General features: G+C 33.8%; 4 protein-coding genes across 5 annotated transcripts; 1 reads left to right on the top strand and 3 right to left on the bottom strand.

The window, feature by feature from the left end:
- Positions 1–341: 341 nt before the first annotated feature.
- On the bottom strand, positions 342–2298 carry LOC133695263 (amino acid transporter AVT3C). The gene is made up of 2 exons (XM_062117172.1): positions 637–2298; positions 342–525 (listed from the first exon to the last, which is right to left on the bottom strand). Exon 1 carries the CDS (start codon positions 2011–2013, stop codon positions 733–735), a length of 1281 nt encoding a protein of 426 aa, XP_061973156.1. The 5' UTR covers positions 2014–2298; the 3' UTR covers positions 342–525; positions 637–732.
- Positions 2299–3037: 739 nt separating this feature from the next.
- Positions 3038–5275, bottom strand: LOC133693837 (pentatricopeptide repeat-containing protein At2g17525, mitochondrial). 2 transcript variants are annotated; one of them, XM_062115169.1, is made up of 2 exons: positions 4653–5275; positions 3038–4562 (listed from the first exon to the last, which is right to left on the bottom strand). In XM_062115169.1, exons 1-2 carry the CDS (start codon positions 5114–5116, stop codon positions 3170–3172), a joined length of 1857 nt encoding a protein of 618 aa, XP_061971153.1. In that variant the 5' UTR covers positions 5117–5275; the 3' UTR covers positions 3038–3169. The 2 variants fall into 2 exon arrangements, with proteins under 2 accessions (XP_061971153.1, XP_061971152.1); XM_062115168.1 differs by having other exon boundaries at positions 3038–5275.
- Positions 5276–7205: 1930 nt separating this feature from the next.
- Positions 7206–9509, bottom strand: LOC133694834 (probable protein phosphatase 2C 47). The gene is made up of 4 exons (XM_062116535.1): positions 9318–9509; positions 8370–8564; positions 7964–8169; positions 7206–7868 (listed from the first exon to the last, which is right to left on the bottom strand). Exons 1-4 carry the CDS (start codon positions 9507–9509, stop codon positions 7289–7291), a joined length of 1173 nt encoding a protein of 390 aa, XP_061972519.1. The 3' UTR covers positions 7206–7288.
- Positions 9510–16745: 7236 nt separating this feature from the next.
- LOC133694833 (glutamate receptor 3.6-like) lies at positions 16746–19829 on the top strand. Its single transcript, XM_062116534.1, has 6 exons — positions 16746–16770; positions 16857–18202; positions 18305–18582; positions 18719–18750; positions 18869–19275; positions 19386–19829. The coding sequence occupies exons 1-6, from the start codon at positions 16761–16763 to the stop codon at positions 19827–19829; spliced, it is 2517 nt and encodes an 838-aa protein (XP_061972518.1). The 5' UTR covers positions 16746–16760.
- Positions 19830–23088: the final 3259 nt, after the last annotated feature.

Raw genomic sequence — 23088 nt, 5'->3', positions numbered from 1 at the left:
TTGACAGGCAGGAATTTAATTGGAAAAAAAAAGTCATTTACGGGCAGGAATTTAATCAAAAAACTTTTCATTAAGAACTTATTTGCAAAGAGAAATAAAATACAGAGACCAAAGTAAAATTTTAAAAAACAAAATGTACATAGAACAAAATTTTATTGAATTTATATTAAGATGAAAAAAATAGAATAACCTTTCCAACACAAAAAGAAGTGTACAAAGATGTGATGTTGCTTCAGAATTGTTTTGTATTGTATTATGCCAGGATACTATCATTAAGAACTTGCTTATTTGCAAGAGAAACAAAATACAGGGACCAAAGTAAAATTTTAAAAAACAAAATGTACATGGAACAAAATTTTATTGAATTGATATTAAGATGAAAAAAAATAGAATAACCAAATATATATTTTTTATAAACACAACTTCAAACATTTTACAATGCCAAGCACACACTTGCCCCTTTGTTGCACCAACTAGCTTGTGCCAGTAGGGATGAAGGCTATAGGTGAATAGCGGTGTCTGCACCTGCAGGAATGTACCAGCAGCAATCTATGAGCTAGAAACAGGATTAGACGAAGTAGCAATTGCCTTCAGCAAGCTCAAAATATGAAAACAAAATATTGCATTTGCTCATACCAGTTTATTTTTTATTACAGCTTCTAATATTTTCAGAAGATGAATACAGAAATCTAATTAATAACTGCTCAAAACTGGAGAACATAGTCAAGTAACTCAAGAGGTCTTGGATGCAAATATCTCCATCAAGGAAGACCAGGTACCGGTGACAGCAATGATGACCCCAAAAACCACAAAAGCGCCATCCAAAAGCAAACCATTCCAACCCAGCTCTTCCTTGAACACCAACAGATGAAACAAAGCAGGCAACACAAACCCCAGAATACAACACACGCTGCTCCCTACTAGAGACAAGAAATCTGCAAAATTAGGCACCAACAAAGCCACCAAACTCACTCCCAAAACAACCACCCATCTCAGCCATATAGAATACCTAGAATCACAAAACCTTCTCTCCACCACTTCATAAACTGGATTCATCATCAATGGGAATGTGAAGAACAGATTCACACATAAACCAATCTGCACAAGATTGCTCAGTAGTCCAGGTCCCAAATTGGTAGTGATTATATCCTTGGTATCTTCACCGAAAGCAAAGTAACCCAATACCCCAAAACCTCCATACAACAAAGAAATGAAAGCCATACACAACCCCAACACTCTCCCAAAATTGTCCTTGTGTTTAGCTTCAGTCTCCAATGGCAATACCATACCAATTCCTTCAAAGGCATAAACAGCCACACCTAAACCATAAAAGAAAACAGAGAACCCACCAAAAGCTTCTAAAGCTGGCCTATTTTTCAAAAATACCATCACATCCTCTACCATAACCACTCCCATAGCTCCAAGATCAACAACATCAGCAAAAATACTAAGCGGGGCCAAATGGGTCAACGTTGGAATTGAATTCAACCCCAACTGAAAAGGAAAACAACCCCATATATACAAAGCTTTGGGACTCAAAAAGCCCAAAATTCTATCACCGGATTGATGATTAACAACATAAGCTAAAGTGTTAGCAATAAAAATAAGATAGCTAACACAAAACCCAGCTTGTGCAAGAACAATCATAATATCAACAGCAAAACGACCTATAGGGCCACAAACAGTAAAACCCAGATCACCAAAAGATGCAATCTTTGAGAATCCTTCTAAAGATTCAAGCTTTCTACGAGTATGCACTAACAACATCATGCAATAGTAAGTCAGGAAAGCAACGGAGAAAACCATGATAGATCCCATAACCCATCCTGTTTTCTTGAAAGTGTAAGGTAAGCCAAGAACTCCTGCACCAACTATAGCTATGAAAACATTTGCAAAGGTCTTGCCCTGAGAAGAAACTGGAGGTCTCTTGCTTAATAAAGGGGTGTCTTCTCTTGGAAACCGAGGTATCTTCAAAACATGTGAAGATGAACTTGCTTCTTTATCAAATCCCATGATTGAAAATCTGATGTTTCCTTTTGAGAAATAGATTGGAGGGAGATATTTAAAGGGTTTGGCTTGATTTTTGGATTGGATAAAGTTCAGTTTTTGAAAAGAGAGATTTTAGCAGAGCAGATCGTACAAAGAGAGAGGTAATTGAAAGGCGGAGGATCCTTATGTTTTATGTCTTTTTAAGTTTTATTTGATGTGTTTGCTGGGGTTTCGATCAATGATGGAACCGTAGAAGAAGCAAACGGAAGGCGCAAATTTATGACGTCAACTTTCTGTAGCTCTACTTGTAATATTAAAAAAAAAAATGCTTGGCTAAGGAGATCCAAAAAAATCTTATTAGAAATGAGCACTAGTTGAATACGACGACTAACCCAATTAGCACCCCACAGACATACTTTTAAGATGATTGTTAAGGGTTTTTTAAAAAATAAAATAATACTTTCCATTTTAGTTGTATCTTAGAATATAATATTGTTTATAATTGAAACCACTTTTTTACCTAAAACGTGATTATGGATAGGATTCTTTAGTGGAAAATGAGTTTTTTCTGTTTTTAAAACTCACAAAAACAGCCTTTAAGTTGGGCAACTTGTAATTGCAAGTTGTGACAGCACATGACGAAAAGGAGCATTCATGTCTTATATATTTGGTTTGCCAATGTCACCATCAATCATAGCCACTTATCTTGACTGCGTGAGGGCAGAGCAGACAAGGGTGCATTCCTGGAGAGTGTCTGTATGCCCATAACTTGAGTTAATTAACAACAATAATGCCTGAAGTTGGCCACCTGCGAAGCTCGCCTATCTCTTTGTGGTTTGTGGACCATATGAATGAGATTTTTCCCTGCCCGTAAATGTCACGACTCTATTCTAGATTAATGTACATACAAAAATCCAAAATAAGACTGAAAAACAACACAAAAGTAAGGCCAGAAATATTATCTTGTTTACCTTGATCATATCATTTACATTTTCTCAATAATCTTCCTTGTATTCAATAATAGAAATGCAAGACTAGTGTAAAAACCTTTCGAGAAACTTTTGCAATTTCATATGCAGATAGATTTCAAAGCACTTCTTTGTCAACAAAGGCAATACCATCATCTTATTACCAATGGGCCAATAATTTTAATCTCAATAAAAAAAGAAAGGAAAAAAAATCAAATCTCAACAATTTGTTCTACCAGGTTGTGTACACGGAACATATTATTGCTTTCTAACCAGATAGTTTGTTGACTGAGACAATGAAACAAAGAGTTCCATATCAAATAATCAGGAGTTATACCATTTTCTACCATTTGTAAGAGGAGACTCGCAGCCTTTTGAAAACTCTTCTTCCTACAAAGAGAATCAATCAGAGGGCTATAACTTCCTGTATCGGGCACGCAGCCTCTCCAAACCATGTCCTCAAGTAGCTTCAGAGCACTCCCATCTTTCCCTAACCTGCAAAACCCACTAATAAGAGCATTGAATGTTGATGCAACAGGAAAATAACCAAGGAAAACCATCTCATTCATCAGCTCTAATGCTTCTCGGACACACCCTTCTTGGCAAAATCCATGGATTAGGCAGTCATAGACAAGAGCACTTGGAATTCCACCTTCATTATTCATTTGATCACAAACCCTCTTAGCTTCCTGAATGGCACCCTCCTCACAAAACCCTAATATCCTCAAGCTCCTATCAACAGCTCTTGGAAATAAATTCTCCATCTTCATTAGAAACTCAAGTGCTTCATTCAACATATTTTTCCTGTAAAGACCATATAAAACACTGTTATAAGGACTAATGCTACCCCCACAAACTCCTCTTGTCTCTTCCATAAGTTCTAACATCTTAAATCCATCTTCAGTCCTCCCTCTTGAAAACAAACCTTTGATTAACGTATCAAATGTAACAAAATTACAATTGATCCCATCTGTTTTCATATCATTAAACATATCAAGAGCTGACTCCAACATTCCTGACTCACAGAAACCAGAGATCAATGCATTATAGGTGTCTACATTAGGAAGACATCCCTTTCTCTCCATTTCCTTCAATAAACCATGACCAAGTTTCACCTTTCCAAACTTGCAAAATCCCTTTATCAAGGTGTTATGAGCTACAACATCAACTACACCTCCTTTGCTCTCCACTCTCTCTAATATCTCAACAGCCTCCGTCACGCGACCTACATTGCAAAGAATCTCCACCACCTTAGTCACTGTAACGACATCTGGTACAAACCCCAAAGAAAAACTCTTCTCTAACAACACTAGAGCTTGAACAAAATTATCTTCTTTACAATACCCACAAATCAAAACATTGAAAGTCACATCATTAGGCTCCTTTATCTCATTCATTAAGCTCCTTGCCCTCCCAACTTTACCATTGTTACAAAGTGCATGGAGTAAAGTATTATAAATAACAACATTAGGCTTTAAACCCCTGGACTTGATAACTTGCAACAGCTTAAACCCCTCACCAATTCTATTAGTCAAGCAAAGCCCTTTCATTAAAATCCCGTAGGTGTAGTCATCACCTTGAATGCCAGCACCCATCATTTTTTTCCTATAAAACTTCCTAGCCAAATCAATATCTTCCTTGACAAGAACATCAAGTATTGAATTAAAAATTTTCAAAGATGGGTTCTTGCCATACCTAGTTACCAAGTCAAGAACTTTAACAACATCACGAATCATTCGAGCCCTTCCAAGCCCACGAATGATTGTGAGGAAAATCGATTCATCAGGGGGCAAGCCAATTGATTTAGGCATTTCATCGAGCAGATGTTGAACAGTATGGAATCGACGAAAAGTCAGCAACTTGTGGATTAAAGCTCGATATGTGGACTGAGAGTGTGTGAAATTTGGTAACTTTGATGCCCATTCGAAGGTTTGAAGAGCTTGTGGTGCTGATTTTTGGTCTAAAATGAGATGGACAATTCGTTCGTGAGTTGGGACAGCAAGAGATGGAGTTGGAGTTGGCGTTGTAGTGGATGATGAAGAGGAAAATGTGGAAAAGAAGATGTTTTTGGCCTGGAAGATGACAAGTAATTTTGATGCTTTTGTTCTTGTGGGGAAGCGAGAGTTTGCTAAGTTCGAAGGGTTTGAGATTTTGAGCATGGATTGAGCAGATAGTTTACCACCCAGTTTCTGTGAACGATAATACCAACTTCCTTGGTACAAGGATAATGCTAACAGGTCTTGTTAAATGTCAAATGTCATCTTGAATTTTTGTTCTTGAAAAAGCAAACAACGTTATTATCTGCCATTCATGTTACATTTAGAGCGTGTTTGGCAGTGTGGTTGCGGGTGCTTTTCAAATAACTTTTCGTGCCAAAATGCATGTCAACGATGTTTTTTCATTTTTTAAAAATCATTTTTGACATCAGCACATCAAAACGATCCAAAACGTACAAACCATATTAAATTTTAGCAAAAAAAAAACAAAAAATTTTCAAATTTTTTAAGAACGCGGCCGCAGCCGCGTTCCCAAACGGACCCTTAAGATCTATGCGTTTGGACTGTTTTTTCATCAGATTTTTTTTTTATTTGTTTTTTAAAATTAATTTAACCCACAACATAACTTGAAAAATAACCTAGTTTAGAATTAAGCCCGTGCTTGCTATTGCATAAAACTATATCAAAACCCAAAAGTTAGGGCAAGCCCAGCGGCCTAATAAATTCAGTCAAGATTTTAGACATATTTTGGGAGAGAGTTAAGGTGCCTGTATTGCACCCCATTATATTTGTTGGATAAATAAGCCACTTGAATGATTATTTCAAAAGCTTTGAACTTTAATTAAATCTTCAATTCTCTTTCTGTATATATCATTAGTTAATTGCTGTTTTTTAAAGGTAAATTACTATCAACATCTTATTATTTGATTACTATTTTTTTTCCGACTAAATTTTGGAATATTATACTTTGCAACTTGAAACTTGAAGGCGAATAATACTTTACATTCTTAGAAGTTGGCATGAGAAAAACCCAATAAAAATAAGTATTTATTTACAGGAATATCATTATATTTAAAATAATGCATAAAGAGCCCATTTTTTTCAAAACGCATAATCCTGCCATCCTAGATCAATCCATTATCCTAGAGGTCCTTTGCGGTGCGGCTCATAATTTTTAAACTAGATCTAGGAAATTATTTCTAGAATTTTGATTTTATTTATTGTTCTATGAATATGAATTAAAATAAAACTTTTGGATGAAATAAATAAAAAAGAAAATGAAACATCTATTGGTTTTATTATAGACCAATATGTAATCCATCATGGATTTGCAATAATTTCACGCGCAATGTTTATTCTTGTTTTTTATTGGTGACTTGAATTTTTTAGTCATTTAGATTAGTTTTTTCATTTAAATCCTTTTACATTGAGTTGATTTGAATTTAGGCTTTAAAATTTATTTTTGTTAGTTGATATGGGGTCCTTATGATGTCAAGAGAAAAATCTGACACTTGGTTAATGCTCGATTTAAAAAAATAAATTTTAATTTTTTTAATTTAAAACAATTAAAATTTTAGAGATTGAATTGAAAATGAAACAAATGCTCAACTTCTATTTTTTTCCGGTCAAAGACTAAAATGAATGAAGAGGGGAAGAGTTTTTAGTGCCTGTAACACATTTAATTTTTATATTAAATTTGATTTTTATTATTATTTTTAGTAATAATTATAATTTAATTTTGTAAAATTAAAACTCGATAAATCATATAATAATACTTAAAATCATAAACACACGAGATAATATGAGATGAAAGAAATATATATATAAAAGATGGATATGCATCACAAGAGGAAGACACAATCCATTTTAGGTTGTAATGGATATCTATAATGGTTCCCCATGACTGCGTGATGATTATATTATTTTCTTTTCTCGTACATTTGTCTGAAGATCATCAAAACATAATTTTTATATTTTATTTGATTAAAACTTGCTTTTATTATTCTAATAAACTATTTTAGAAAAAGATTATTGTGCAAAAAATATCAAAAGAAGGAACACATTATAAAATGAATGATTTTTAAACATAAATAATTTTTTATTCTTATTTCAAATCATTCAATCTTTTTTTATATTTATTCTAATTACTTTTTTTTGTTTTTATTGAATAAACAGCATAGGCTAGAAAGCTAATTGTTTCATCCTGAAAACAACATTGCAAATCAATGTTCAGCCGCAGCATGGGGGCAGCATTAACTTGGAAAAATCCCCCCAGTTATTTCACAAGCTCCATTTTCTCCTGTACAAGCCATTAGCCATTCTGCTCAAAGTGCACTAATTATTCAAGATACCCTTGACACGGTCCAGCCCTTCAGCAGATATACTCCTCCTTCTATGGTTCCTAGGAATTTCAATCTTCGGAGGTGGATCAGGAGAGAAACAGATCACCAAAACTGTGAGGTTGTCACATGTATTGCGCTGGAGTGCTTCTGTGACGAGAGCATTTGAACATCTCTCAGGATCATTATGCATCATCAGCTCCTTCCTAACCATTGTGACGGCACATTGGCTACTCATTACATCCCATAGGCCATCACAGCCTAGTATCAGAAACTCATCTTCTTCTGTCAGGTTGATCTCCTCCAACTCTGGCTCGGAACTTAAGGGGCTTTTGGAACCTTTAGGGCCTTTAATGTGCCAATCTCCAAGAGCACGAGCCACTGACAATTGGCCATTAAGGTAGCCATCATATATGATCCCTCCTAATCTCTCAATTCTTGTTCTTTCGGAGGTGCAGTTGGGCTTGTGGTCCTTCGATAGCTCGATCGCTCTTCCTCGTTTGCCCAACACAGCTCTTGAATCACCAGCATTAGCGACGAGCATGGTCCTACAAGAATGCAGTATCACGCACAAACTTTTGACAGTGCACCAGTATACTAATGGGAAGCATTCCTAATATATTTAAGTTATCAGCACTACAAAAATTCCAAAAGCAGTGTAGTTTCTCACCTTCCCAATACAAGGGCCATCAAAGCAGTGGTGCCAGAGGAACTGTCAATGGATTTAGTATCGGCAAGTGCGTGATCAGCCTTCACAAAGGCACTCTTAATTGCCCTCTTTGTGCCTGATGGAAACTGGGAGTCTTCAACAATGAAATTAAGAATATTCTTTCTGGTAAATGAGGCTGCATCAATGCCACCATGTCCGTCAAACACCTGCGGAAGGAAACAATACAGGTGCACCAACTTAGCGAGCCCAATAATTCATAGGTTCAATTGTCAAGAAATCTATACGGATGCCTCTTATCAACTGTTTCATTGCAGGTTAGGATAAACCAACATTTGGATTGATCAGTGTATGCAGAAAATAACCCAAGTGATATACAGGAAGATTAATCTAACAGCAACTTACACACCCCATAAAATGCACCAGGAGAGGGAAAATCTGCTGATGTAGCAAGATGTTTGTGTAGATTATCTACGCATATATGCTCATCCTCCATGTACTGCTTTGGTCCCTTCTCTGCCCAGCTTCCGGAGCGAAAAATAGGTAGAAATGCAGAATTTTCAGTTGATGGTGATACTAATCCCAGAATTCCAATTTCTGATTCCTACATGCACAATAGCAGAGGGACCATCAGATGAAATTTACCTTGTATATATGGATCAGGCATCCATACATAAATGATGCATCCAACTTTCCACCAAGCAGCATTTATTCTTCTTAAGAACCTGAACATGCATCCACTTGTGCACGCACTCACGAGACAAAACACGCACAGCTTTTTTTGTAAGAGGTTAAAGATAAGTGCACACAAGCTTCTGCAAATTAATTGAGAGACATCACATTGTAACTTAATAAATTTGATAGTTATAGTTAGATCCAACTAATTGGACATTTGTTTCGTTATCAATTGCAGCACAAAGTTTTGCATTGGAACGCTGCTCTTATGAATATTTTGCAAGCTTAATTCTTTCCAAAATACTTTTACTTGACCACAGCAGGACCTTGACAAGATCGCTATGGATTAATTTCCCAGTTTCAAGAAAATGCCTCCCTACATCCTAATATGAAAAAATGTTTTCTAGCAAGTGTTTCTAACTTGTTTTCCAAACAATTAAGCCTGTAACTATCAAACAAAGTTCAAATTTTCAGGCTAAAATAATATGGCAATTACTTTTTCAGCTAAATCAAACCATCCCACACAATCTCTTGCAATCACTTGACTGAATGCATGGATCTACATTCATAACGAAGAAGGTTTTCTATCATGGATAGGAAAGAATATCAACTTATATTAGAACCTCATTCAACTAGAACATAATGATAAAAGAAGGGTGGATAAGAAGAGAGATTAACTCACAAAATCTGTAAAAAATGCAGAGCTGCTACAATGCCTGACTATTTTGATGTTTCTTGGAGGTTTACCAGCACTCAATTGGTTCAAATTGTCCAAATTCTCGTCTTCCGTGGCAGAGGCACTGCCTTTACTAGTACGACCACACCCCCCATCCAGTCTTTCTATCTGAAGTGAAGCATTAGTCCCTTGAGCCATTCTCCAAGTCTACTCCATTCTCGATTTTCAATAAAGAGAAAGGAAGTAAAAAATATAGCTTATTGGAAACAGTTGCATTTAGCTAGCCACGCCCTCAGCCCGTGAAGAAGCCATCTTTAGATACATCCAAAGAAAACCCCCCAGACAGCAAAAGTTGTCCACCAGCTGGTTCAAAGCAAAGCACTGGATCCAACATTCAAATGCTAGCTAAGCTACCAGCAAAAGACTCTCACCTCTCATTTTCTTAGATTCTTAAAGGAATTCAGCACAGTTATTGAAACTTTGACAGCATAGATCAAGATTAACAGAAACCCAGATCAAAACTTACTCCAAAAAGAACAAGTGTTGAAACACTTGAAAATTTTGCAGAATGCATGAGACACAACGGGAGAAAAACAAGAGAAGAAGCACATGAAAATAGGCAAGGGGAGGCCATTAAGAGGAAAGAGAGGGAGATTACATTTATGTGGTTGAGTAACTGAGGGATTCCAGCCTTTTACGGTAGCCATTAGAGGGAGTTGAAAGTTGAAAAGGAAATGGGGGTATGGGCACGTGTTATATCTCTCTTACAAGAATCCCAGAACGGACATATGTAATTATGAGCGTGTTGTTTTAGTTTCATGGTTCTCCGTGTCTGAACTTGGCATGTCATTCAACCATGAGATTAGCATTCCGTAATGCTGTTGATTCATTATTGCCTGCTCTGCATGACTTCCGAAGTTAGTTGCCACCAAAAATCTTGATGCTAGGCAGGCATGTGTAGATAGCTAGATATGACAGTGGTGATTGTGTAAATTGCCTCGTGCCAGCAAGACATGAGCGTGGTAGCCTCTACCTACACACGTGTAGGTTATTTACCTTCAATTAATTGAATCCTTTTATTACTAATTTCATTAACCGAGTCCTTGCATTTTATACTCTCTATGATGATTATAACTTATTTGTACCGTGAAGTACTAATTATTTTTAACATTAACATATTAAAACTATTTAAAGAAAAATAAATAAAAATTACCACTTTCTTAAGCATAAGATTTGCATTTGATAATGGCTTACAAAAATAGTTGTTCAATGAGTTTACTATTTTATCATCATTTTTGAAGGTTTTTTTTTACACTTTTGAAGTTTTTTTAGGGTGTATGCATCTTTTCACTTTTTTACATAGTAAAAATATTTTTTTACTCTTAAAGTAATAAAACATTTGGTCAAGGACTTTCTTGATTTTTCACAAAACGTCTTAATACTAAAAATACTTCCTAGCTCCTCCAAATCAAAAAATCATACAAACTTAACCTTGGATGAGACAAAAAAAGAAGTTTTGCATGTTTGTACTTTTACACAAGTATTTTATGTAATTTCCAAAGTATTTTATGTATTTTCACATTGTTTATAAATTTTTAAATGGAAAAAGATATTGACGCATGTATTGTATATGCCAGCACGTTGGTGACATCCATGTCATTCAGACGACGCTTTTGACATCACTCAGCGGCTAAATTTGGCCTTCCATCATCTTCTTGGATGCTCCATCATCTCCTCTTTTATTTGGAGTGATGCGTGACAACTAAAAACAATTGAATTGTCGCCAACAATCATTTTTCTTCTTTTTCCCTTTTTTTTTTTTATTGTTGAAGAGTTATTAATGAATTAAGATTAAATTGGACGTATTAAATGATATTCAAAGCTTACTTGAAGAGTCATTATTAAATTAGAGATTATAATGAAAAACTAGAAAAAAAAAAGGTTGGCACATGCAAATTATATGCTAGGGTGTAAGAAGGGTAACCAACTTCAAGTGGTGCTTGTGGTCTCCTGCCACAACCAAAGTCAGTTTTGTTTGGTGTCTTTATAACCATCTTGGCATCTCTGTCCTGTCCTCCCTAGATAGTACGTGCAAGTTAAATCTCCATGAAGCAGCACTGAAAACCTTTTTTGTTTTCTTGGTGTTAATTTCAGTTCCTCTATGTTTATTCTCTTTAAAATCAGAAAACCAACAAATTTTTCACATGATCAAGCACAAACCCAACAACAGAATTTTTTCTTAATACTTGAGAAGATGGAAACAAATTAACAAGCTTAATTGCATAAAAAAACAATATTAAAGAATCAAATTGAAAAAAAAAAAGTAATATGGCAAAAAAAAAGAGAAACAAATACGGTGTAAAAAAAAAGTGCTTGAAATCCATTTACATGCAGCACTGTAATGAATCAAGTAGTACACTGATTCATTATGTTGGTGTAAATTATGATCAAATAAACATTCAACACATTGAGAAATGTGGCAATGAATTCTGTGTCTATCAAACAATATACATTAATATTGTCAACGAATTTATGACAAATAGATCGCTTGTTTTTAAAATAAATATAGGTCCTCATTTTGTCTGGTGTTAAATGTAAGATACTTTAATAGAGGGTGAAATTGAAAAAGAAATGTTTGTTTGGGGACCAATTGAGAATTGACTACTCTTTCTGGGACTCCTTTTCTATTCATTTTATGTTCGTAAATGCAAATGTTTAATGCAAGTAAATGTCGAGCTTAAGGCACGTGCGCAATAAAAGATTTCCATGAATCACGATGAGCTAACCACTAGAATTAGATGATGGCAGCGTGGAAAAAAAAAGTTGGTGGCAGTGTGGTGGTTGACTTTATTGACTGGTCCAATTGTATAGTGCTTTAATTTTCTTCGCTTTATCTTCCAAAATGGGAAGTGTAAGTGTTGATGAGAAACACGGATGATAATTTAATTTAATTTGATGGTTATCAATATGATGATCTAAATAGATAGCTATTTTTAGATTTCAAAAACAAATAAATAAGATATAAATATTATTAAATTTAATTTAAAACACACTCAAACTTTAACTCGAAAGATATATTTGTATTATATAAATATATTTATAGAATATTTAAATTTTTTTAATATAATATAATACACACATAATTTAATATTGACATGATGCACACACGTATCCTAATTATTTTATTTTTTATTGATTAATAAATAATAATAGATAATGAATACTCATTGAATACCCCAAATTTGATAATTAATTTATAAATATTTAAATTTATTACTCAATTAATGATAAATATAAAATATAAATATCAAAAGATATTAACCACTGATATCTATTGTCGTCCATAATAATGAAAAAGGGTTGGTTAACTAAAACCTATTTGCGGAAGGATAATCTTCTCATGTGGCAAATACAAATTTGATCCCCCCCACACCACACTGCGGGTAACCCGAACTGAAAATATTGCATTACCATTTAATAATATATATATATATATATATATAGTAATAAATTTATTGATTCTAATAAAAAACTGAGTATTGAAATTGAGATAAAAATATTATTTTTTTTAAAAAATTAAATATTTATTTTAGTTTTAAAATTGGATACCTAAAGTTTTAATTGATTTAAATTAATAAAATTAAATTTATTTTTTTAAATTGAATATAAATTTAATGTCAAAACTTATTTTGAACATCGCAAGAGACTCACATAAAAGCAACCAAAATAAAATATTAAACTTAATCCAAAGTCAAATGAATGTGAAAGGATTAAGTTGAAAATAAAAAAAGTCAAATGATAAAAAAGATTAAAGAAAAGAAAAGAAAGAAAAGAAAAACTATGGGTAGTTGTCTTTCTCCTATGGTTTATTTTTTCAATCTTTTCAATATCACATTACATTATATGTTAATGATTTCAAAGATAATATCATAGTTTGTCGGGTATTAATTTTGCGAAACCAAATGATAATTGTTAAATAGAAAGCAAAATGATTTAATAAAAAACAAAAAAAAAGATGTAAATAAAAAAATAAAATTAAGGTGGCTCACTGTTTATATTCTAAACACCATCATTTCATGATTTATAGAACATTATTTTTGGGAAACTAGCTATAATTATTAGATGGGAAGTAAAAATATTTATTAAAAAAAAAGAATGATGCAAACAAAAAGTAGGGCCCAACCAAAAAAAAAGAGAATGTAAATAAATAAAAAAATATTTGAGGTGATTCACTATTTATATAAACAATGTTTTTACCTTAATTTTTTAATGGTTTTATTAATTTGCAGCTATTTAAAATTTAAAGGTGGCTAAACCCACTACTTAGTACTTGCATCAATATTGACTTGACTTGGTGATGCACTATCCCACGTTTTTTGGGCCTAAGCCCTGTTTCTTAAAAAAAGAGGGTAAAGTTAGCCGAGGCCGAGACCGAGACCGAGACCGAGATATATCTTTGACAAGTGGAGTAATTTTTTGGTCAACGCGTGGGAGATGAAATTCTTTGATGAAATCAATCACTCCGCAATGTTACAAAATCATGACTTCCGGTAATAACAACCTTTAGATATTATACTCTAATGGGTGTAGTTATTAAGATTTAAATTTGTTTTTTAGAGGTTACCAGTTCGAGTCTTACAAACCTCATGGTCATTGGAGGCTTACATAATCGTTAACTTCAGGGCCTGTGGGATTAGTCGAGGTACGCGCAAGCTGATCGAACATCCACATTAATTAAAAAAACAAAGTTTAGATATTACCCAGGGATGGATTGTTTTAAATTTTTATTGAATTAAAAAAATATTTAGGCTACAAATAATTTTTTTAATAATATTATTATTAAATTTAACATAATGGGTTAATTTTAAAAAAAATAATTTAATTTCATGCCTAACTTGATTTTTAAATTAAATAATATGAGATTTACTTCGACATGACTTGGCCAACTTCATGAATCGAAAGACAACCTGAATGATTAGTAAAAAATATAATTTTAATTTTTTTTAAAAAAGTAAAATGATATTTTTTTAATATTAAAACGACAATATATTAAATTGACTTAGTTTCATGGCTTGACCCGCCAGACCACTGACCTTGATTATGGACTCTACTAGGTTTAATAACTTTTTTTAATTATTTTTTACTTAATGATATGGTAATAAAAATAAGCGATCGCAAAATTAAGCACTAACTAAATATCCAAATGTTTGTTTGAGACCGCGATAACCTAATAAAAAGCAAACCAAAATAAATTATGAATACCAATTTAAAATTAATCAAATGTTGAAGGATAATATTAATAAAAAAAAATTTAATTGAAAGAAAAAAAATTAGAAAATGGAATAAACAATAAAACTATTTGGCATTGTACTAAACCCGACCCAGCGGGTCAATTTTAAACCTTTCCACCCTCCTCCTTACCTAACCTGAGTTTAAAATTAACTTGCATGAGAGTTGATTCTAGGTGACCTAATTGACTTGATAAGTCCAAAGACAACCTGAACGATCAGTAAAAGCATGGTTTGACTTTTTTTTAAAAAAAATTCAAGATGATATATATATTTTTTAAAATAAAATAACAAAATATTAGATTAACCTAAGTTTCGCGACTTAACTCTCAAAACCTACAACCTGAATCACAAACTTCGTTAGGCTTACAAACTTTGTTTTTAAAACTATTTTTTATTTAATAATATAATAATAAAAATAAACACATAAAATTAAATATCAACTAAATACTAAAATGTTTATTTGAGTTATGATAATCTTATAAGAAAAATTAAATATTAAAATGTTTATTTTAGCTATGATAATTTTATTAAAAAAAATTAAAATAAAACTTTAAATACTCAAAATCAATTAAATATAAAATGATAAAAAATTTCTTAATTGATCGAGTGTCAAAGACGACCCCACCTTGAGCCAAAACAAAACGAAGTAGTGTAATCCTTAGATTTCCCCCTTTACTATCTACTAATTCATAATTGTATCCCTAAAATATTAGACATTCCTCAATTGAATCCCATTTCTATGTATTGTTATTGTTTTCCGTTTAAATTGCACATGTTATGAAATAGATAGAAAAAGTTGCTTTGGGAAATTTTGATGTTTTCCACAAGAAAAAAGAAGAAGATTTATAGGTCGAAATTCGATGGATTGAAAATTTTAAAGTTTGGACTAGATTGATAATAAGCTCATAATTGGAGGACTAATTTGAGGTTTTTCAAATGAAGTACCCGAAGAATAAATTCACGGTCTATGAATACTCGAAATCAACTGTAAATTACTTTTATAATATTTTAATATAAAAGAAAAATCCGTTAAGGAGCTCTCTGAATGGATTGAATATCTAACAAGTTGTCTCTGCCATTCCATTTACGTGTTTTTAAAATTATGGTTATAATAATTTTTTAAAGGATTTTTTATTTAAAAATATATTAAAATAATAATTTTTTAATTTTTAAAAATTATTTTTAATATCAACATATTTAAATAATTTAAAAATATTAAAAAAATATTAATATATATATTTTTTTAATTTTTGATATGCAAAAGTAAACTTCATTTCCCACTCGTGGTCTGACATTACAAGTACTAGACCACATTATTAGATGGTGGAACGAAGTGGAGTCCACCTCTTGTTTACTGACATGGGGTGTGATGCATGCATGGCATCTTTTCCATTCACCCTCTGATATTGAATTCAAGGATTTCTAATACCATGGTCATCTTCTATATAATAGGTACATTCCATAGCTGAAATCATATCAAGTACCTTGTATTTCTTGTCTTTTAAGTAAGTAGCATCGTTTTGTTCTTATGTTCATCTTTTTTTCCTTCTGTCTTTCAAAAAGAAACACGCAAGGATTTTGGCAGCTGTATATAAGCACACACATACAATTTTGAGCTCATGCTTTTCGTTGCTTTTAGTTTTTCACGTGTTATGTTTACTGCTTGATTGAATTGCATGCTTGGTTTCTATTGCAACTTTGCTTTCTGGTGGGAATCTGCTGTTGTCTGCATGAAAAAGTCAGAAGCAGCTCTTGGCTTCATCTTCTTCAAACATTCTTTTGTTCAGCATTGGTGTTTTCCTGATATATCTGTATATTTGGATGCTTTCCAGTGATTTCATCATTTTTCTGAAGTTGTTTTCTTTTCATGCAGAAAGGGGAGATTATGGGGTTGTGCACCATCATGCATAAGGTTTTGTTTGTGGCTGTAACGGTTTTCAGCAATGGGTTATCATCAAATGGGATCGGTCTGAATGATACTGCAAGACCGAAGGTTGTCAAAATTGGGGCTCTTCTAAATTTTAATACTACCGTTGGAAAAGTTGCGAAGATAGCAATAGATGCTGCTGTTGACGATGTGAATAGCAACAATGCTATCCTTGGTGAGACAAAGCTGCAAGTCACAACGCAGGACACAAAGAATAGCAGCTTTCTTGGCATGCTTGACGGTAAATCCTTGTTTGAACCAAGCTTTTTTTAGTTTCTGACTTCTGCATATCAATTTCTCTTATGATAATCTCCTTGTTTCCAACAGCTTTAGGCTTGATGGATGGTGAGACAGTGGCCATAATTGGCCCCCAGACTTCAGCTACTGCTCATGTTGTATCGCAAATCGCCAATGAGATTCATATCCCCATGTTGTCATTTGGAGCTACAGATCCGACACTATCTTCACTTCAGTACCCATTCTTTGTCAGGACAACACAGAATGATCTATTTCAGATGGCAGCAATAGCAGAAATTATAGACTACTATGGATGGAGAGATGTAACAGCAATCTATGTAGATGACGATCATGGGAGAAACGGAATTGCAGCTTTGGGAGACAAGTTGGCCGAGAGACGCTGTAGGATATCACATAAAGCTCCTATAAGCCCCAGTCTGAGCCGTGAAAACATCGGCAATGAACTGAAAACGGCGAATTCGGAGGAATCTAGGATTTTTGTTCTTCTTGCTTATGCAGACTGGGGTCTGGAGGTTTTTAGTGTGGCGCAAGATAAAGGGATGACAGGAAGTGGCTATGTCTGGCTAGTTACTGATTGGCTTGCTAGCACCTTCGATACTGATACTTCTATCTTTTCAGAAGCAATTGGTGGAGTTCAAGGAGCTATTACGTTGCGTATGCACACACCAGATTCACAACAGAAAACGAAATTTGTCTCTGGATGGAGCAAATTGACTCGGGATAAAATGGTTAATGGCACTGAGTTAAATACTTATGGTCTATATGCTTATGACACTGTCTGGTTGCTGGCTTATGGAATTGATGCCTTTTTCAAGCAGGGAGGAAATATTTCATTTTCACAAGATCCAAAGGTAACCGAGCAGCATAGAGGGAAACTGCAGGTGGATGAAGTGAGAATCTTCAATGGAGGGGATCTTTTGCTTCACAGCATTTTACAGGTCAATACGACCGGAGTAGCAGGGCCAATCAAGTTCGATTCAGATAGGAACCTAATTCATCCGGCATATGAAGTTATGAACGTCATTGGCAAAGGATTTAAAAGGATCGGTTATTGGTCTAATTACTCTGGCTTATCAGTTGTGCCACCGGAAACGCTTTATACAAAGCCACCTAATCGTTCAAGTTTGAGTCAAGAACTAGAGAGTGTAATCTGGCCTGGACAAACGAAACAGAAGCCTCGTGGATGGGTTTTTCCAGAGAATGGAAGGCAATTGAGAATTGCAGTGCCAAACCATGTCATTTATCACGAGTTGGTCTCTGTGAAAGGCGCTGATTCATTCAGTGGATACTGCATTGATGTATTTACAGCTGCTATGAAGTCTTTGCCTTACGATGTCCCATATAAGCTACATGCATTTGGGGATGGTATTAACAAACCTAAAATATCTGAGCTTCTGCAATTGATCGAAGACGGTGTGAGTATAAAAAAGAAAGAAAGAAAAGATATATTCTTTTAACTTAATCTGAAAAGGCTGCAATTTTTCTTTCTGAACCTTTGTCTATCTTGTTATATGTAGGTCTATGATGCTGCAGTAGGGGACTTGGCTATCACCAACAATCGAACAAGGATTGTGGATTTCACACAGCCCTACGTGGAGTCCGGCCTAGTCGTAGTGGCCCCAGTTCAGAAGTTGAACTCTAATTCTTTGGCATTCTTGAGGCCATTCACTCCGATGATGTGGTTAGTAACAGGAATCTTTTTCCTTGTTGTCGGAGTTGTTGTTTGGATCTTGGAGCATAGAGTCAATGATGATTTTCGAGGCCCTCCTAAGAGACAAATTGCAACTATTATATGGTGAGTGCCTAAGAAATATAACAATTTTGTGGGTTTATCACCAATCTTCCCTATTTGAGCAATCTATGCAATATGAGAATTTGCTTCCTCCATATCCAATTCGTGAATGGCTAACATTTTCGCACATGATCTACAGGTTCAGCTTTTCAACATTGTTTTTCTCCCATAGTAAGTGGAATGGCCCTTTTATATATATAGATACATATATAGTTTTATCTACTTTGTCACACGGACCATTGAAGCACCTGTGAAAGTAACAGTCCATTTCTTGTTCTGATATATACAGAGCAAAATACCGTCAGCTCCCTTGGTCGCTTTGTGCTACTCATCTGGCTATTCGTAGTTCTTATACTCAATTCAAGTTACACTGCAAGTTTGACCTCAATTCTTACGGTAGAACAACTTTCTTCGCCCATTAAAGGGATTGAGAGTTTGGTAACAAGCAATGACCGCATAGGCTTCCAGCGGGGATCATTCGCTGAAAATTATCTAGCGGAGGAATACAACATAGCCAGGTCTAGACTTGTTGCTCTCAACTCCGACGAGGACTATGCCAAAGCCTTGAAAGATGGTCCCCAGAAAGGAGGTGTTGCTGCGGTGATTGATGAACGAGCATACATAGAGCTTTTCCTCTCCACTCGATGTGACTTCAGTATTGTAGGTCAGGAGTTCAGCAAAAGTGGGTGGGGATTTGTGAGTATTTCCAGCCCGTTTACTGTATCCTTTCAAATTATTGCGCATATAGTTTTGCGCGCGTATATCATAACATGGGCTAGTTTTCCTCATTTGTCATTACATTTCAGGCATTTCCGAGGGACTCACCCTTAGCAGTGGACATGTCAGCGGCCATCCTGAAACTTTCAGAAGGCGGAGAACTCCAAAGAATACATGATAAATGGCTGCAGAGAAGTGCCTGTAGTTCAGAAGGTGCGAAAGAAAGTATAAACCGACTTCACCTTAAAAGCTTTTGGGGCCTTTTTCTCATGTGTGGTGTAGCTTGTTTGCTCGCTCTCCTTCTATATCTTATAAAGATACTGTGGAAGTTTTCCAATTACTCAGAAGACACCGAGCCTTCAAGTCGAGGCACTTCATCTCTAGGTCTTCAGACATTCATTTCATTTGTCAGTGAAAAGGAAGCGGACATCACTAGTCGGTCCAAGAAAAGGCGAATGGAGAGGGCCTCGAATAAAGTTAGAGGTGGAGATGAATCACCAAACTGTTCTTTTGGGAATAGTAATGAAGTCTAGGGTTCTTCCATCCATTGTAGTAGTTTTGGAGTCTGCTACAGCATTATGCTTTTCAGGATCATCATGTAAATTATGATCAGATCATTTGGAGCATGCTATAAGCATAGTAGTGGTCTTCCTTCCTGTTTGCTATAGGCATATGTATTTATATCCATGCCATTATTAATAACAATAAAAAAAGTATAAGAGTTACAAATCATACTAGTTTATCATCACAGTAATCAGAATTGTGAGAGAAGAGTTTGCATAAATTAAAGACCTTTCCAGGAAAATCTCAACTTCTAATTCACAAGTAAATTACTAAGATTTGGGAATGGCTGAGATACGAAAAGCCATTTTTAAATTCAATTCACAAGTAATAAACAAGTGATGTTGATGCTTTGAGATAAAAAAAAAAAGAAGAGAAAATTAAAGTGAATAGAGAGAGAGAGAGAGAGAGAGAGAGAGAGAGAGAGAGAGAGAGAGAACAAACTCGAATAATTCGGCCTGATAATGGAAGCGAGAGGGAGGAGAGAGAGAGACATAAAGTACACTAATGTTTTACTAGCTTGAGAGTATGAGACGCAAGACCTATGCTCAACCATGGACTTACCAAAAAGATTTGAAATCACCGTACTCCTCGTAGATTCGTCAATTGTGTTCTTCCTACAATTGGCAACAAATCCCTTTTGATTTGCAATCCACTCTAATTTGTTAACTTAAGGGTATTTTTGAAATATTATATTTTATGCCAATTCCGAGGGAAATATTATAGAAAATGAGAGTCTATGCATTCTTATTTGCTTTTACATATTTTCTAAAAATTGAATTCAAATCTATACCGTCGAAAACATTCTAAACACAAGAATTGATTTAATCATATGAATTGAATTAAACTCACAAGGTTCCAAACACCCTGTAAAAGAGTTTGAAAACAATAAAATATTTAAGGAATATTTAAGGAATATGATGAAACTACAAGATAGTTCAAAATTCTTCATCAATAATTAAAACAAAAACAATTATTCATAATACTCGTTACATTGTTAAAATCCAAACTTCATTAAAATAAGGTAACAATGGAGCGTTTAAGATATCGAATCAAAACTAAAAGGAAAACCTCGCAAGACAAGTAAGGCATATTGATCAAAACTGAAGAAGCATGAATACTTAACAAAGTCCACCTACTATCAGAAACTAATAACCTGAAATAATATTAAGAATAAGGGGTGAGTTTAACCAATTCAGTGAGAGAATAATATCTAATATATATTCTAGATATTAATAGTTTGCAAGCCGATTTATCTTGATATACATATACATATGCATACTAAACATATTATCACAAATTAGTGGAATACATATTAGAGAGCAGATGACACACAAAGGTGACCAGATGACACCTAAATGTGACCACTGTGGGATGATCAGTCGTCACAGGCTGATGCTTCTTTCACCAGCTAGGTATACAGAATACTATGTGCACATAGGCTAATTACTCTCCGTTAGCATGGAGTTACTGACAAGTCTTATATCAAGGCATAATAGATATTCACAGAATCATCAAAGGAATGTATATCATATCAAATAGAATTTAGTTTGACAGATTGCGAGTGCAAATTCAAGAATAAATGAGTGCTCGAAAAATAAAGCAACATATATAAATATTCAAGGAATTAACTATTTGTACTCATCGTATAATCAACAAGCATATTTATTTATAATATATGCATATTAAAGATTATCCCAATCACTTGAAAAAATATAGATTCAAAGGAATGTTAGATAAAAAACTCGAAAAACCTATTGAGGATCGTTAGGAGAACCTACAATAAATATACAAAATATACTCAAAAGAAACTCAAAACAACACAAATAAAAGATTCCAATGCATAAAAGAAAATTAGGTTTAGTCTCCTAGGTTTAGGGACTAAAACGACAATTTTCCAAAACAGGGATCGAAACGTAATTTTACCAAAACTGGACCAAATTGTAAATACATAACCATACTAAAATTTCACCCACAAACCATCCTAAATTCTGTCTAGAACGAACTAGGGACCAAACAGTAATTTTTATAAAGTTTAGGGACTAAAATATAAATTCCCAAAATTGAGGGACCAAACTGAAAATATTTCAAATAAATTATCAAGCTAAGATTAATCATCTTTAACCTTATAATAACACTGTCCAGAATCTCAAAATACATTTAGGGGTCAAATTATAATGTTTTCAAATTTTAGGGATTAAACTAAAATTTTTATAAATCGAGGACCAAAATAAAATTTGGTCATCTTCAACCTCAAGACCATTCTGTCCAGATTTTACAGCAAGGTTAAAATGAATTTCTTAACCCATAAAAATCAATTTAAACAAATCAACTCATAAATTCTTATTTCTAACAACATACTCAAAATCAATCACTTAACATTAAACCCCTAATAATCATGAATTAATCTTAATAAAATAAACTTTAAATCCTTATAAACCCTAATTCTTCTTTAATCTTTCCATAAACAAATCATAATCGAAACTAATATGAGAGAGAACCACTTACTTGTTACTTCCACATTTCTTGAACTCAAAACTCAAGATCAAAAACTGAAATCCTTGGTTTGATAAAGGGAGGGTCATGACGGCCACAAGAATTGAAAGAGAGAAAAGTAATTCTCTTGCAACTTTTTCTTATATACCTAGGTTAACTTAGGTTGGGTTTGGACTGACTTGAGCTTGGGTTTGGGCCAAAAGTTTGGATCTTACAAATTTGTTCTCTATATCATTTCAAATTATTTTTGATTTGGTAACATGCAATGCTATATCTTTATATAATATGCTTATCCGCCAAGAACTTATGATTATTGATCTTAAAATATTTATATTATTGACTTTTCTCATGCATTTCATGGACATATCTTATAATTAATAAGAGGAGCACACTACAATTGATAGTGAGAGAAATCATGTAGATTTATTATTAATATGTTAATACTTGCAAAAATATTAATGATTTGTCATAATAAAAAAGGGAGAGAATATTGGCTCACAAGTATCCATTGCTTCTAGTTTGAACAAATCAAACCATTAATTGATTTCTAATCATTTTCTTGAGATTATGTTGACATAAATTAATTACTATGCTTTGCATCTCAATGATTATCAACAATGTCTTGAACTTGCACTAAGAACATCTAACTACATTGATAGAATATTATACTTAGGACATTATATTATATGTGACTTAAGTCTATATAGAGATTGATTTAACTATTAAGATAAATTT

Source organism: Populus nigra, chromosome 5 (genome assembly GCF_951802175.1).
Source record: "Populus nigra chromosome 5, ddPopNigr1.1, whole genome shotgun sequence".
Lineage (NCBI taxonomy): Eukaryota > Viridiplantae > Streptophyta > Magnoliopsida > Malpighiales > Salicaceae > Populus > Populus nigra.
The sequence above is the reverse complement of the archived record's forward strand: the minus strand, read 5'-3'. Positions and strand labels throughout refer to the sequence as shown.

Coding starts and splice junctions, on each gene's coding strand:
- LOC133695263 (XM_062117172.1), bottom strand. CDS start 2,013: ATGGGATTTGATAAAGAAGCAAGTTCATCTTCACATGTTTTGAAGATA.
- LOC133693837 (XM_062115168.1), bottom strand. CDS start 5,116: ATGCTCAAAATCTCAAACCCTTCGAACTTAGCAAACTCTCGCTTCCCC.
- LOC133694834 (XM_062116535.1), bottom strand. CDS start 9,509: ATGGCTCAAGGGACTAATGCTTCACTTCAGATAGAAAGACTGGATGGG. Junction 8,170..8,369: donor CTCCTGGTGCATTTTATGGG/GTGTGTAAGTTG, acceptor TTCCTTCCGCAG/GTGTTTGACGGACATGGTGG. Junction 7,869..7,963: donor ATGGCCCTTGTATTGGGAAG/GTGAGAAACTAC, acceptor CACTGTCAAAAG/TTTGTGCGTGATACTGCATT.
- LOC133694833 (XM_062116534.1), top strand. Junction 18,751..18,868: donor AACATTGTTTTTCTCCCATA/GTAAGTGGAATG, acceptor TGATATATACAG/AGCAAAATACCGTCAGCTCC. Junction 19,276..19,385: donor GCAAAAGTGGGTGGGGATTT/GTGAGTATTTCC, acceptor ATTACATTTCAG/GCATTTCCGAGGGACTCACC.